At 52.1% G+C, this 15,330-nt stretch overlaps 1 protein-coding gene across 6 annotated transcripts in view; it reads left to right on the top strand.

The window, feature by feature from the left end:
- The window catches only part of Agpat3 (1-acylglycerol-3-phosphate O-acyltransferase 3), an 85,725-nt gene extending 70,608 nt beyond the window's left edge, over positions 1-15,117 (top strand). For all 6 annotated transcript variants that reach the window (XM_076558505.1, XM_006989449.4, XM_042266083.2 and 3 more), the window contains 8 exons: positions 433-659; positions 3,103-3,272; positions 3,964-4,125; positions 5,107-5,260; positions 5,989-6,091; positions 11,593-11,668; positions 14,445-14,643; positions 14,938-15,117. In XM_076558505.1, coding sequence (XP_076414620.1) covers positions 482-659; positions 3,103-3,272; positions 3,964-4,125; positions 5,107-5,260; positions 5,989-6,091; positions 11,593-11,668; positions 14,445-14,643; positions 14,938-15,026 — 1,131 coding nt within the window. In that variant the 5' untranslated portion in view covers positions 433-481 and the 3' untranslated portion in view covers positions 15,027-15,117. The remainder of the gene's footprint in view (positions 1-432; positions 660-3,102; positions 3,273-3,963; positions 4,126-5,106; positions 5,261-5,988; positions 6,092-11,592; positions 11,669-14,444; positions 14,644-14,937) is intronic.
- Positions 15,118-15,330: the final 213 nt, after the last annotated feature.

The raw sequence follows: 15,330 nt of genomic DNA on the forward strand, positions 1-15,330 counted from the left end.
AATTACAGAACCAGTGACTTAGCCAAGTGGTTTGGGATGCTCTTGCGGTCACGGTTAAGCTGCCACAGGCTTTGGTCACCTGGAGATCTGGCTGGAGCTGAGGTTCCCGGCACAGCAGGAGGTCTAGTTTCTATCATAAGCATGACACCTGCTAGGTATATGTCCTTAGGGCGTGGCAGCTGGCCACCCTAATAGTCCAGCCTCAGAAAGCCATCATGTACATATATGTGTGTGTGTATGGTGGTAGTGTGTGATGTTTGTGTGAGATGCACATAGGCATGATGCTTGTTCCTCAGCTTTCCAAAGGGAGCCTCTCTCTGAGCCAGGCACAGGGCATCTCCTATCCAGGGCCCTGAATGAGGACAGTGCTGTCCAGGCTACAGTCTATGCCTGGTCCCTGCATACACTGACCTCTGCATCCTGTGCTTGCAGGACGGCTGTTCTCAGTGAAGGACCGTGCGCCCGCCCCTGAGCAGCGACCATGGGCCTGCTTGCCTACCTGAAGACCCAGTTCGTGGTGCACCTGCTCATTGGCTTCGTCTTTGTGGTGAGCGGGTTGGTTATCAACTTCACCCAGCTGTGCACACTGGCCCTCTGGCCCATCAGCAAGCAGCTATACCGCCGCATCAACTGCCGCCTGGCCTATTCCCTCTGGAGCCGTAAGTGTCTCCGCCCATTCGGGCTTTGTGCAAGGGTTCCTCTCCAGGGGGAAAGGGAAGCTGCTCCTGTCAGGGTTCTCAAGGGGCAGTAAGGACAGGGCCACACCTGACACTCCATCCCAGAACAGAGCTAGGCGAAGCTCCAGCCTCTCTGAGGTCACACCCTTCCACGAGCCCTGTGAACAGGTGTCCAGAGGAACTTGACTAGCCTCGACCACATGATATTTCCATACCAGGCTGTGTGACTCACAGGGAAGGCGACTTTATAGGGTTCAACACAGCACTGTGGGTGCTTTCAAACCAGCAAAAGCAAGGAGAAAATAGGTCCAGTGACTGAGACCAAGCCTCCAGCACACAGTGTCTGTCGTGTGGCCTTCTGCCTATTCACAATATAGTGCACAGTAAAAATCAAGGGTGCCCCTCAGTCACGAGTGTGTGGGTGATGCACGAGAGCACATCTGTATGAGAAACCTGGGCAGACAGCCACTTACTCCCACCCTGTGCACCATGGGAGTGGCACTGGCCTGGATGTGGCTACCTGCAGTTTGCATGATGCCAATTTGACTCAGTTGCTCCGCAGAGTAAGACTATGACTTTGAGAGTTCTATAGATGTCCATTCCCCACAGGCATCCTCATCTTGTCTTGTTTATATGGGCCCAAAGCTAACCAGGTAGTCTTGTAGAGGCTTGTCCTGGCCATATCCCTCCACAGGCCACCCACACAGACACCAAGAAAGTGAGTGGCCTTTCTGTACCAGAGAACTCTCTTCCAAATGCACTTCTAATTAAAAAATAAAAATAAAAGAACAGGTACACAAAAAAGTATACAATATGCTACTGGAGGGTACATGGCAATGGAGGAGCATGTTCTTGGGGACTCCGGGTGCTTGTGCCTCAGCACTTCATTCTGTGTTGTGACTGGGTGGTAACCTGTGCTGGACTGGAGGATGGTGACTGTCACCACTCTCTAGCAGCAGAGCCTCCCCTGTGTATGTTCTTGTGTGGACATGTGTGGTTCTCAGGCACATGTATGGGATGCCCTTCTGGCCAATTGCTGATGTGTTTGGAAAACATTAAGCAGCCCACCTCTGCCATGCTCTAAAGCAGCTACACCATCTGGCACCCCTCTGGGACTATGTGAGAGCTCCCGTGTCCCCAAGGCCTCACCCTGCTTGTGGACTCTGTGTTTGAGGCAGGCAGTGTTCCCTAGCTCCATTCCCAAGGGGCAGGCAGTTCTTTGCAGGGCACTCTGGGGTTCTCTCATAGAGCAGTGTCCAGAGCCAGAAGTATGGAGCTTCCTGTGACTGTCCTACATGTGGTAATTACATCCTGGTCCACCCTCCTCAGGTGCCTGGCCATGATGGGTGTGACTCCCCCTAGAGACCATGGGGCCCATGTGGGATACCTGCCCTCTTGTACTTCCTACCAGAACGCATTTATGCTTAAATTCTGTGCTGAATAAATACATGCAAAGCTCCTACCATGGAACATTCTGGTTCTGACCTTCTTATGAAGGTGAACATGTGTTTCCCTTAAACCTTCCAGAGGACAGGCAGTGCCACAGTCCTGGTCCATCCTGAATCTGCCACTGGCCTATGAGTTGCAGGCATGGGGAGGCTGAGTTCTGAGTTCTGGTGGCCTTCCTCATTCTTGCAGAGATGCTGAGATCAGCCACTGAGTACACTCCAAGCTCCTGGCCATAGTACCCCTTAGGGTGCCTTCGGGGGCCCTTCAGCCTCCTGGGCAGCAGTAGATCTCATAGATGCTCTTCCATAGGCCTGGGGCGGGCAAGACTGAATATGGACCACAGCTGACACCAGAGGAAGTTGTAGGCCAAAGAGTCCCCATGTCCACCTCAGCGTCATTTTCCAGCTGTTAATTCCACAGCCCTGCAGGGCTTCTCCCTCCTTATCACTGAGGACACAGCTCCCATCCTTTGACACAAGCAAGCCAGTGGTCATGTGACATGTGATGGTGCATAGAAGCCATCAAAGTGGCTGGTGGCTGTGCACTGAGGCAGTGGGATCCACTTAGGTCTATAGGACCCTGCTTCTGTGGTTTGCCACCACCCAGCTCCCATTAGACGACGTAGCTGTGATTTGGGAAAGCTTAAAATATGAGCGCTTATAACTCACTTCTAGAAGAAAGTTCCCCTTTAGATGAAAATGAAAGTAGGTTTTCAGACTGCACTCCTACCAGGTTGCGGTGGTGCACGCCTTTAATCCCAGCACTTGGGAGGCAGAATCAGGCAGATCTCTGTGAGTTCGAGGCCAGCCTGGTCTACAGAGCAAGATCCAGGATAGGCACCAAAACTACACAGAGAAACCCTGTCTCAGGGGGGAAAAAAAAGGAATAAGAAGACTGCACTCCCAGAACCTGTGGAGACCTGGGGGTGGGGGGCACTGGGCAGGCATCTTGCAGTGCTGACCCCGCCCTCCCGCAGAGCTGGTCATGCTCCTGGAGTGGTGGTCCTGCACGGAGTGCACTCTCTTCACCGACCAGGCCACCGTGGACCACTTTGGGAAGGAGCACGCAGTTGTCATCCTTAACCACAACTTCGAGATCGACTTCCTTTGTGGGTGGACCATGTGTGAGCGGTTTGGCGTGCTGGGGGTGAGCAATGGGGCCGGGGAGGGGCTGGGTGAGTGATTGGGTCTGGGGGTGACTCACAGGGAGTTCAGGGAGGGGCTGGGTGAGTACTGGTGAAATGGGAGCCCAGGAGGAGACATCTGAGATCTCAGGTTTCCAACTCAAGAGTCTTGTCCCGTGGAGGTTTCTTGGTTTGCCCCCTTAACAGTGAGCAGTCTGGCAGATGAGGGGGATGTCTTCTCTGTGTGGCACCCTCTGCAGTTTCCTGCCTGTTCTTGGGACTAGCTGTGACTTCATTTCCTGTCACTTCCTTTCACCTTCCAGAGGATCCCACTCAAGACCAACTGAATAATTAATTACAATTAGCTGAGTGGCCTCAGAAGAATTTAAACTACACTAGGAGAGCCAGGGATTTCAGTGCGCCAAAGCCCCTAAACCATGGCAGGCAAATGGAGGTCAGGAAGGGACCTGGAACTGACGTGCTATTCACCATGTCCTGGTACACCTGCCCTCCCCCCAAGATTTGGCTCTTGAATAGTTTCTGAGATGCCTGCCCCCATATGTGCTTCAGGGGTGATGATCCAAGGATAAGCCAGGGTCCCATTTATAGCAAATGCTTTGAACCAGGAAAGCGAGGCCCGAACCCCTGGGTTGGCTGTGGGGGCAGGTCCTCCCCACCTCTGACAGGTGCCACTGACCTCCCTGCTCCCCGCAGAGCTCCAAGGTGCTGGCTAAGAGGGAGCTGCTGTGCGTGCCTCTCATCGGCTGGACATGGTACTTCCTGGAGATCGTATTCTGCAAAAGGAAATGGGAGGAAGACCGGGACATTGTCAAAGAGGGGCTGAAGCGCTTGGCGGACTACCCAGAGTACATGTGGGTGAGTGTGCTGCATGTCCATTGGATGGCAGTGGCTTGTGAACGTGACTCAGTCCTCCTCTGTGCCACGCCCGTAAGCTGTAGAATCTCTGGCTGGGGAAATGGCTCATTTGGTAAAGTGCTTGCCACACAAGTGTAAGAAACTGAGTTTGAACACCAGAACCCAAATAGAAAAGCCAGGATGTGGTGAGCATAGGGATAATCCCAGCACTGGGGAGGTGGAGACAAGTGGATCTCTGAGGCTCACTGGCCAGCCAGCCTAAAATACTTGGCACACTCCAGGCCATTGAGAGACCCTGTCTCAAAAAACAAGGTGAGCAGTGCTGAGGAACCACACCCAGGGTTGACCTCTAGCCTACACACACACACACACACACACACACACACACACACACACACACACCTGTGCATGCACATGCCCATGCAACCATCCCACCCGATCTTTCAGACTTGGCCTCTTCCCTTGGACATAGTTCCCACCTGTCCCCTCTGCTGCAAGCCTGGCTTTGGCACACACCCTCCTAGGGTGCAGGGAGGGAGGAGAGCCATCCTTGCATAGCATAGCACATCTCATCTTCTTTCTTGTCTACTGTTGGAAACCTGGCCTCTTACTTCACATTTCTTACACTGTGCTCGGGGACAACAGATGCTCTGTTTTCTGATCCAAGGCTGCTGCCCAGAGACACCTTTGGGTTTCTCTTCTGGAGAGGTCTTTCAGGAAAACTGTTCTGCATGCACTCATTTGTGTGAATGGAGTGCAGATTGCAGCCCCAAAATAAAATACCATTTCAATGATACCACATGCTTGTCGCTGGATGCTTCTGTGCTTCTGTGTCTCGATACATCCAGCAGCACATGCTATGCTGCTGGGGCTTGTGAGACCTAGAATGGTACTGGCCTTGAATGGCAGGGCTGGTTCCGTCCCTGCTGTCCCGGAATAACCCTCTTGCCTCTCCCTACCCTGCGTTCGTTCTGCGCCCAGTTTCTCCTGTACTGCGAAGGAACGCGCTTCACGGAGAAAAAGCACCGCGTCAGCATGGAGGTGGCCGCCGCCAAGGGGCTGCCCCCACTCAAGTACCACCTGCTGCCCCGGACCAAGGGTTTCACCACTGCAGTCCAGTGCCTCCGCGGGACAGGTAGGTGACCGGGACCCCGGTGAGAAGCTGGAGTCCGCCGCTATCTTCTAGGCTACTGGACGCAGCAAGAAGTTAAATGGGACTGGGGGTGTTGCTCAGTTGGTAGAGGGCTTGCCTAGAATACACGAGGTCCTGTATTCGCACTCCATAAACCAGGCATTGTAGCACAGGCCCGCAGTCACTGTACTCCAGAGATGAAATCAGGATCATTTTTCGACTGTATAGTTCAAGGTCATCCTCAGTAACATAGTTTGAGACCAGCCTTGGCTACATGAGCCTTTGTTTTAAAATAAAAGCTAATATATATATATTATAAAAAATATGCCCAAAGCACAGGGAAGGATGGAGGAAGTCGGATTGACATGTTATCAGATCCTCTCATCTCTTTGAGGATGATAAAATGTTACTTAGTGGGAAACTGTCAAAATAACAAAATGTAAATAATGCAAAATATTATAAAGGAGAATGTCAGAGCAGAGATGTCTGGTTCACCTGGATGGAGTTACATAAGCCACAGAAGGGGCCCGAGAGCACTGGGCACGCAGGAACCACCAGCAGAGAGGGTCTGAGTACTCCACAGCCAGACGGGAGCTGAAGATCGTCACCCCACGCCCTGCATGTGGAGGGGCACACCCAAGTGTAAAAGTGGCTTTTCTGCTTGGTGGTGATGTCACTGCTGTGGTGTCTCCCGCTGTCTGTCGCTCACTGGCCCCGTCTCCTCCCTCCAGTTGCAGCTATCTACGATGTGACCCTGAACTTCAGAGGGAGTAAGACCCCGTCCCTGCTGGGAATCCTCTATGGAAAGAAATATGAGGCAGACATGTGTGTGAGGTGAGCGTTCATCACGGGGCTGTCAGGACTTGGTGTGGCCCTCTGCGGGACTCCTGAGGACATGGAAATAGGCGACACAGGAGCCCGAGTGTCCCTAGCTGCGTTTCCCCTGGCCGGTGTGAGGGTCGTTTCTTGTCTGCCTCCCTGCCTCAGTGGACACGTGTGCACATCTGTCTGAGGAAAGCTCTCTCCCCAACCCTGCCAGTGTCAGTTGCTCTCCTCTGGGCAGCAGTCACGGTCTGGTGAACTAAGTGCTAACTCCCAATCTCTCACTTTGAACTAGTGACATGGGACCTCCTGCACAGCCCCTGGTGGAGTGACACTGTCACCAGGCGCCTCTGATCTGGCTTGGTAACCTCCAGATAGTGGTTTGGGTGTCCCCGGGAAGTTCTGATTGAGGAAGGCTTGGCCTGCTCTTCAGAGTCCAGGTGATGGCCAGGCCTGTGGGGCCTGCTTGGCCATCTGCTGTAACACAACCACTGTCAGCACCCACTGGAACTGTCTGAGGCACTCGGAGACCTCAGACGGAGGCAGCCTGCCTTCTTGAACACAAAATCAAGGTTAGACAGGGTGGGTGGAGTCATGTTTCAGTGTTGGCCATGGCCGTGGCCAAGGTAATGCTCACCGCTGTGTCTCCTGAGGAAACACTCCACCCACAAAATGGCTTCCATTTGGCGCCTGCGCTTGGTCCGCTAAGTGGACCTGAGCTCACGCTGGTTTTCCAGTTACACTGTGTGGGAGCTTCCAGGAGGGAGGTGGTGAACATAAACAGTAAGCTTGCTGGCTTTTTCCTCCTGAACTTTGTAAGGGATGGGTAGCAAGGTTCAGGACCTGTGTCCTGTCCTGGGAACTTGCCCTGGGTTGGAGTCAGCAGGTGAGCCTAAGGTCCTCTCCTGTATGTTGCTCATCTTCCAGCAAGGGCCAGCCCACTGTTGACCCCAAGGGACTGTGTGATTAACCCTGAGTCTTAGGGGGCTTCCATGGCCACGTGTGTTAGCTTCCTATCACTGTAACAAGCACCTGAGACAATTACTTTACAAAGAGGAAACTTTGTTTAGGCTCAGGGTTTTGACAGTTTCCGTCCATGACTGAGTCTCTGTTGCTCTGCTCGAGTGTGGGGTCAGCACATCATGGCAGGAATACAACCCGTGGTTAGCATAGCAATCACCGCATCAGCCAATTGGTAAAAGCAGGAGGGCTGTGGTGCTGACCCCTCCAGAGACAGAGGTCTGTGACCTAGAACCTCCCACTATGCTGACCCCTCCAGAGACAGAGGTCTGTGACCTAGAACCTCCCACTGTGCTGACCCTTCCAGGGATGGATGGCCATGACCTAGAACCTCCCACTGTGCTGACCCCTCCAGGGATGGATGGCCATGACCTAGAACCTCCCACTGTGCTGACCCTCCCAGGGATGGATGGCCATAACCCAGGACCTCCCACTGTGCTGACCCCTCCAGGGATGGATGGCCATAACCCAGGACCTCCCACTGTGCTGACCCCTCCAGAGATAGCCATGACCTATGACCACCTACTATGTTGACCCCTCCAGGAATGGATGGCCATGACCTAGAACCTCCCACTGTGCTGACCCCTCCAGAGATAGCCATGACCCAGGACCTCCCACTGGGCCTCACTTTTTTAAGGTAGGGCCTCCTCGGAGACCAAGCTGCTAATACATGATCTTTGAGAGACGGTAGGGAATAAAACCATAGCACTAGGGTAGAGGACAGTGACTGAGAATCTGTCCATGTCCAGAAGTAAGCCCCTCAGAGGCCAGTCATGCTTCTGTCCATGGCTTAACTGCCCCAGGTCAGAGCCAGCCTTTGGCAGGATGTCCAGGTCCCCCTCATCCAGCCCCTCTTGCTGCTCAGTCATCCATCAAGCTGAAGTGCCCCACGTGGACACCAAGTTGTGATGAGGGAGGCCTCCTCCATCTGCCCTTTCCTCTGTGATAGTTCTGTAGATATGTCCAGCTGTGTTCCAGGGGGCATCTTAGAGCTCGCCGAGGCCTGGGCTGCTCCGTGCTCCTGACCAGGGACTTTGCACAGATGCACCCACCCTTCCTACCACGCAGCATGGCCCTGCAGTCACAGCTAAGGGCCTTCCCTCGAAGGTGACAGCACTCTAGGAGCTGTGACAGGGCAAGCCTGCATTGCATAGCCTCAAGGGACCTCTGTTCTCTGTGCTGGCCTGCTGGTGTTAGCCTTTGGATGGTGGAGTTACTCGAGGGAAGTTCAGGGTAACGAGAGATCAAGCCCTAGCTGTCAGGAGCCAGAAGCAGGCAGGACCCCACTGCATGTATCTTGTCATCTTTTACTTTATACTTACTTCTTTCATAATGTATATGGTAGTGTGTATGCGTGTGTGGCATCACACACACACACACACACACACATACACACACACATATATATACCAGGGAGAGCTATGAAATAGGTCTGAGCTTTGCAGTCCTCTTGCTGTGGGAGGTGCCCCCTAGCAACACCCCCTGACTGTGACAAATCCTCCCCACACAGCACATGGATGGAGCCCTTGGAAGACACAGCCTTAAATACTTTGCCCACTCAGACGCTGTTGCTTCTCACCCTGATGTGGCTATGAGCCTACAATGGTACTTTGGAGTCACGTGGTGTGTGGCCTGTGCTCCACCCAGTACAGGGTGTGTGTGCTGAAGTGGAAAGCTCCCTAGGCACAGCCCACACAGCCCCAGGCCCTCAGGGACTCAGTTTAAATGCACAGATCTGTCTCAGGCTGTGGACATTTCATGTGGCTTTTCTCTCTGGAAAAAAAAAAACTGTGGGCCACCATGAGGGCCAGCCAGCCAAGCCAGAGCCAAGCTCATCATAGCAGTTTCCCCCTTACTTATAGTTCCATTTACTTCCAGGCAAGTGAAGTCTGAAAACAAAGCACCTGTCTCGTGTACCCACCTTTATCTGTCCCTCCTCCATTCATTCGGCAGTCTGCTTGGCGATCACACAGACTCACAGTGTTTGTGTTTAAGTGTCCCCATGTGACGTCATACTGGCTCCAAAGCACCAGAGTAGTGAGACAAAGCAAGCACTAGAGTGTGAAACAGTATGCAGAGGGTGCAGATCTCTCCTGGGGGACTTAGGATGTGACCCCATGAGGAGGAGGCATTGATCATTCTAGTCCTTGTGTGTCTGTGTGAACACGACTGCTCTGTGCCACCTCCTGGGCATCGTGAAGTACTGCAGTTCCCTGTGGAATGCAAGGACCTCCCTGTCTGGTGCCCAGGCTAGCATCAAAGCCACTGTGTTGCTGAGGCTGGCCTGGTGCACCTGATTTTCTTGCTCCATATCCCAAGTTCTGGCATTACAGGCAGGAATTCTTTTTCTTTCTCTTTCTTTCCTTCCTCCCTTCCAATAGTAGTTATTATGTTTTGAGATGGTGTCTCACAATGTAGCCTTGGCTGGCCTAGAACTTGATATGTAGACCAGGCTGACCGTGAACCTATCTCTGCCTCCCAAGTGCTGGGATTAAAGGTATGGGCCACCACACCCAGATCTGGGTCTTGCTTTTTGTTTTTCAAGATAGAGTTTCTCTGTGTAGCCCTGGCTGTCCTGGAACTCACTCTGTAGACCAGGCTGGCCTCAAACCTGCCTCTGCTCCTGTGAGCTGGAATTAAAGGCAGCACCACCACAGCCCAGCTTGGGTCTAGCTTTTTAAAGACGCTTACAGCACAAACACTTATTCTCAGGTGACAGGGTCCTAGCTGGCTGTCCCTACAAGTGGCTCCACATCACTCTCTCGGCATGTGATTTCAGGTCAAGCACAGCAGTTGAGATGCTCCTCTTGGGAGCAGTAATGCTCGACACCATCTGATGCTTCTAGGAGGAAATGTGCTTTCCACATGTGACAGCATTCTATCTACCAGACATGCCTGTGAGCCACAGGGACATGGACACAGCATTCCTGTTTCTTTAGGGTCTCTACTGTAAGAGTGATGAAAAGGTCTTCATAGCACACCTGTAGTTTGCACGACTGTTATTCTCACAGCAGGGGCTGAGCCATGTGACTGGAAAAGGCTCCACCTGTAGTTGCTAGGTGCCACCTGTTTGTTTACCAACAGATTCCCAGGGTAGGACTTCAGACAGCTCAGGGTCCTCATGGAAACATTTATTGTAAGCTGGGATTAAAATTCTCAATGTTGAATACTTTTCCTACCTGGGATGTAATTTTGTGATCCTCTGTGTCTAACAAAAAATTATTGGCACAGAAACCACCCTTACCTCAAAGGGAACAAGAGATTGTTCACTCTAGAGTCAGGTATGAGTGACCATGGCCCCAAACCACATGTTGAAGTCTCCCCCAATGCCATTTTCCACTGTGGAAGTAGCTATGTGAGATTTTTACTAGTTACAGAGCAAAGGAAGTTAGGAAGTATTTATCTGCTGCATTGGTAGGAGCCACAGGTAGAGCAAGGGGGTCTACTCAAGTCTCGGAGACTAGCTCATGGCATCTTAGCCTTTGGGTTGGTGGGAGTTGGTGATCTGCTTAGAATACATTGTAAGCTTTTGATAGTTGCCAAGATGTTAGGACAGGCACAGGGCAGGCAGTGGATGGCTTTCTAAGAGACTGAAAAGAATTGAAGATAATGTGACTGCACTCCACAGCATTTGACCTCTCCATAGTCTTGAGACTTGTAGAGTCTTTAACCCAGGTGCAGCGTCTGTCCGTGTCTGTCTCTGTCTGTCCTCACATCTCTTTGTCTCTCTCCTTCCCTCCCCCTCCCTTTCTCCCTCCCTCCCTCCTTTCTGGGCACTTCAGCTCACCTTGTGTTGGTTACTTCTGCATAAACAACCTGAAGAGTTTTTTTTGTTCCTAGTGTCAGAGTTCAGCCCATGATCATCTGGCCCCATTTTTGTGGGGTGGAGGTGAGACTCATATATCATGGGTGGGGAGCATTTGGGCAGAACCGAGCAGCTTACATCATGGTGGCCAGGAAGCCAAGAGAATGAGAGGAGAGGGCCGATATATACCCTTGAGAGGCACACCCCAGCCAGGCCCCACCTTCCATAGTTGCAGGACCTCCCAATAGTTTATGCAAAATTAAATCCATCAATGGATTCAACAAAGGATCAGGTCGGAGCCCCTCTGGAAGCACCCTCCCAGACACGTCCAGAGGTGTGTTTTGCTGTCTCTCAGTCCAGGAAAGGTGACAGTCAAGGTCAAACACCACAGCTACTTGTCTTGATTATCTCCAACAGTGACTGTGTTGGGAAAGACCAACATCACTGTGATCACTGTATGGGGAAGTCGAGGCACTCTCTGCCAGGCAGGTGGCTCATGGTGTCACAGATATAGAGGCATCTTTCAGCCCTCATGTAGGGGGCCCTGGCTGTGCCCAGAAGGTTCCAGTGTGTCAGGTGACTGTCAGGAACTTAGTTTGAAGTCTGCTTGTCTCAGTTGCTCCCTCCCAGCCTTTTGCAGATGTTTTCCACTGGCTCACTTTTATTCTTGGTCTTCCTGATGCAACAGGAGGTTCCCCCTGGAAGACATCCCAGCGGATGAGAACGACGCAGCCCAGTGGCTTCACAAGCTGTACCAGGAGAAGGTAAAGGCTCCTGCTTGCCTGGGTCCCACCTCCAAAGCAGGCGGGTGCTAAGGAGGGTAGGCAGGTCCCACGTGGTTCCCCTTTGGACACCAAACACAAGTGGTCCTCACCTGCATTGGATTCCCCTCTTTTTCTTAAAAGTTGAGAAATTAGCCCTGGAGTGAAGTACGAAGTCTGGCCCAACACTTGGTGTGTTCACTGTACAGAAGCCTTGCACAGGGCCCCACGTGTGAAACTGTGTTGATGGCATTTTACCATATTTGTTCCTTTTTATATAAGAGAAAGTTTATGCATGTAGCAGACATTGCCCAGTTTTACAACAATATGCTTATGTCGTGGGTATCCCCCAGATTTACAACAGCATGTTTATGTCATGGGGTCCCACAGCAGATACCAAGGGGTGCTTCTAAGACCACACATGTCCAGGTCCTACTCCACAGTGCATGCTTACCCTATGCCCATTTCCCGGGGCAATAAGTGTCCACTTCAGCATTGCTGGAAATCAGATGACCAGAAAAGCCCGCAGTAAACCAAGTTCTGTCCAGTGCTATGAGCAGCTCCCAAGGAAGTAAGGGAGCTCCAGAGACCAAGGAGGGAAGAGAGCTAGGCCTGAAGGTGAGGGGCCTGTGCTGATGCTACATATCTTACTAGTGTTTGCTGGTCCCCCCGAAGTCCTGAGTTGTAAGCCTCCATGGGATCAGATGGTGAGAGGTGATTTTGCACAGGATAGTAAGGTGGGCCACATGAGGCCCATCCTTCTAGGAAGTCAGCCTAGGGAAGGTTGTCCCCACCTACCTTCTCTGCTGTGCTGAAGAATGTTTCCCTGGTGACTGTCCTGGCCCACCCTCACAGTTCCAGAAGATGGAGCTACTAGAACAGAAAGTGGTACACAGACAGCCCCCTCAGTCTGCCGAAGGAGACCCATGCACAGCTGGAGGGAGGAGACCCCAGAGGCCGACTTCTCAGGGTTTGCACAGTTGGGACCCAGCTGCAGGCCAGCTGCAGGCTACCACAAGATAAAATGGCCAAGGGAGCAAACCCTTGCCAGTGCCCGACAGAACAATCCAAGTCCTCAGAGGAACTTGAGAAGTAGCAGATACTGACGAAAAGGAGCGTGTAAAGATGAAAATGGAAACCAAGAAGACCTGCAAAAGAGTGAACAGGGCAGTGGAAAGGCCTTAGGGCACGTGGAGAACAAAACCAGCCTGCTAGCAGAGCGATGCTGCGGCCGCGTGCTCGGTGTACAGCGCTCACTGCGTATCAGGTTCCTTCTGCATGCCATCTGCTTTCCTCAAGAATATTAATAAAGGGGCTGGGGAGATGACTCAGTGGTTAAGAGCATTGGCTGTTCTTCCAGAGGACCCGGGTTCAATCCCCAACACCCACATGGCAACTCACAACTGTCTGTGACTCCAGTTCCAGGGGATCCGACACCTTCATACAGACATACATACAGGCAAAACACAATGCATGTTAAATAAATAATAAAAGGAGGAGCCAGGTGAAGTGGAGCACACCTTTAATCCCAGCACTCAAGAGACAGAGATTTGAGGTTCAAGGCCAGTGTTCCAGGATAACCAAGGTTGGACATCCTGAGGCCCTATCTTAAAAAAAAAAATTAATAAAATAGAAAACTCTGGTCAAGACTGATTAAACAAAGTGATGGAATTAGTATTGACAGGAATAAAACAAGATACAAACAACAAACAGGGAATCAAAATCATATGATCATGGTATGGCTGGCTTTGTGCCCACCTGTTTGGAAACCTGGATAAAGTCTGCCACCTCCTTTACCACACCTTTATGACAGTTGCCCTACAAAGTAGGTGTCGAAGGTTCTTAGCTCACATAGCTCAGACCATGGACCACAGACCCACAGACCCACAGACCCACAGACCCATCATCCTGATGAAAGAGTTTCTTTTGGGGTCTAGAACATCTATCTCTCTGTCTGTCTGTCAGATCTTCCCTGTTCGGTGTAGCACTAGAAGTCTTAGCAGAGCAATTAGGGAAAGAAAGTGTTGAAGGAAGTCCATATTGGAAAGGAGGATAGTCCAACTATACTGTTTATGGACAGCACGGCTTTACATTTAGAAAAACATCAAAACTGTTAAAATGTTAGAACTGGGAAATTCCCTAAAGTTCCAGGATACAAAACCAGTGTCCAAAAGCCATTTCCACATACCCAAAAAGGACTTGCTGAAAGAGAAACCCAAGCAAAACCAAAGAAACCGTAGGAGCTAAGCCAGCCTGGGACCCTGAAATCCTCCTGTGGGGGGGTTGTCGGGGGAAACTCATTCCAATGCCAAAGGCAGCTGCAGCCAGCATTGCCTCAGTGCTGTCCATGGTGGCCAGATGACAGAATTCACCCCGTCCTACAGTGAAGCCGGGCCGTGGTGGTGCACACCTTTAATCCCAGTACTCAGGAGGCAGAGGCGGGCGGATCTCTGAGTTCAAGGCCAGCCTGGTCTACAGAGTGAGTTTCAGGACAGCCAGGGCTACACAGAGAAACCATGTCTCAAAAAACAACAACAAAAAGAAAAAGGGAGGGAGGGAGGGAGGGAGGGAAGAGGAAGGGAGGGAGGCAGGCACAGGCAGAGGCAGGCAGGCAGAGGCAGGCAGGCAGGCAGAGGCAGGCAGGCAGGCAGAGGCAGGCAGGCAGGCAGGCTTTATTCTGTGGCTTGCATCTTAGCCAAGTGGCTTTTATTGCTGAGTTTTTCCTGCATCAGAGTCCCACTTGGCAATCTCAACCTCCTGTTCTCCCCTTCCCTGTCAGGATGCCCTGCAAGAGATGTACAAGCAGAAGGGCCTGTTCCCAGGGGAGCGGATCAAGCCTGCCCGAAGGCCATGGACCCTCATGAACTTCCTATGCTGGGCCACCATCCTCCTCTCTCCCCTCTTCAGCTTCGTCCTGGGCGTCTTTGCCAGTGGATCCCCGCTCCTCATCCTGACGTTCTTGGGGTTTGTGGGAGCAGGTAAAGAGATGTGCCACTTACATGCTGGGGTCACTGGGCCACCACCATACCCAGGACTGATGGCCCATCCTGGTGGCCCCTGGAGGCAGCACCTTGGGTCAGGGAACTGAGTGCCTCTGGCTCCTGCGTGTGGGACCGTGGAGGTCTGTGTCCTTTAACTCTTGTATGGCCTTCTGTACTGGAGTGGCCACACACTGGGAGGAAAGGATTGGGAGTGGGGGGGTGACAAGACCAGCTAGGGTGCCCTCCTGAGGTTAACCTCTAACCTCTCTCCTCTCTCTCTTGTCCTTAAAGCTTCCTTCGGAGTCCGAAGACTGATAGGAGTAACTGAGATAGAAAAAGGCTCCAGCTACGGCAACCAAGAGCTTAAGAAAAAGGAATAATTAATGCTGTGATTGATTGAACACCCATAACCTGACGCGGTATCCAATTAACTCAATTAAAAACCGAACACACAAGAGCGAGGGAAAGAGACACTTAGAGACTATTTTTCTTATTAACTGGTGACTAATATTAACAAAACTTGAGCCAAGAGCAAAGAACTCAGCTGCCAGGTGAAGATGGTCAGCCAGCACCCAGGGTCCCATCGGCCCTCTGCGGGGACAGAGGCGGGCTTGGGGAAGGTGGTGGGGCCGTGGGGCTCCCCCAGAACTCCGCCTCCAAGAGGCGGCCTTGGCTGCTCTCCCT

The sequence above is a fragment of the Peromyscus maniculatus genome, chromosome 21 (assembly GCF_049852395.1).
Source record: "Peromyscus maniculatus bairdii isolate BWxNUB_F1_BW_parent chromosome 21, HU_Pman_BW_mat_3.1, whole genome shotgun sequence".
Taxonomy (NCBI): Eukaryota; Metazoa; Chordata; class Mammalia; order Rodentia; family Cricetidae; genus Peromyscus; species Peromyscus maniculatus.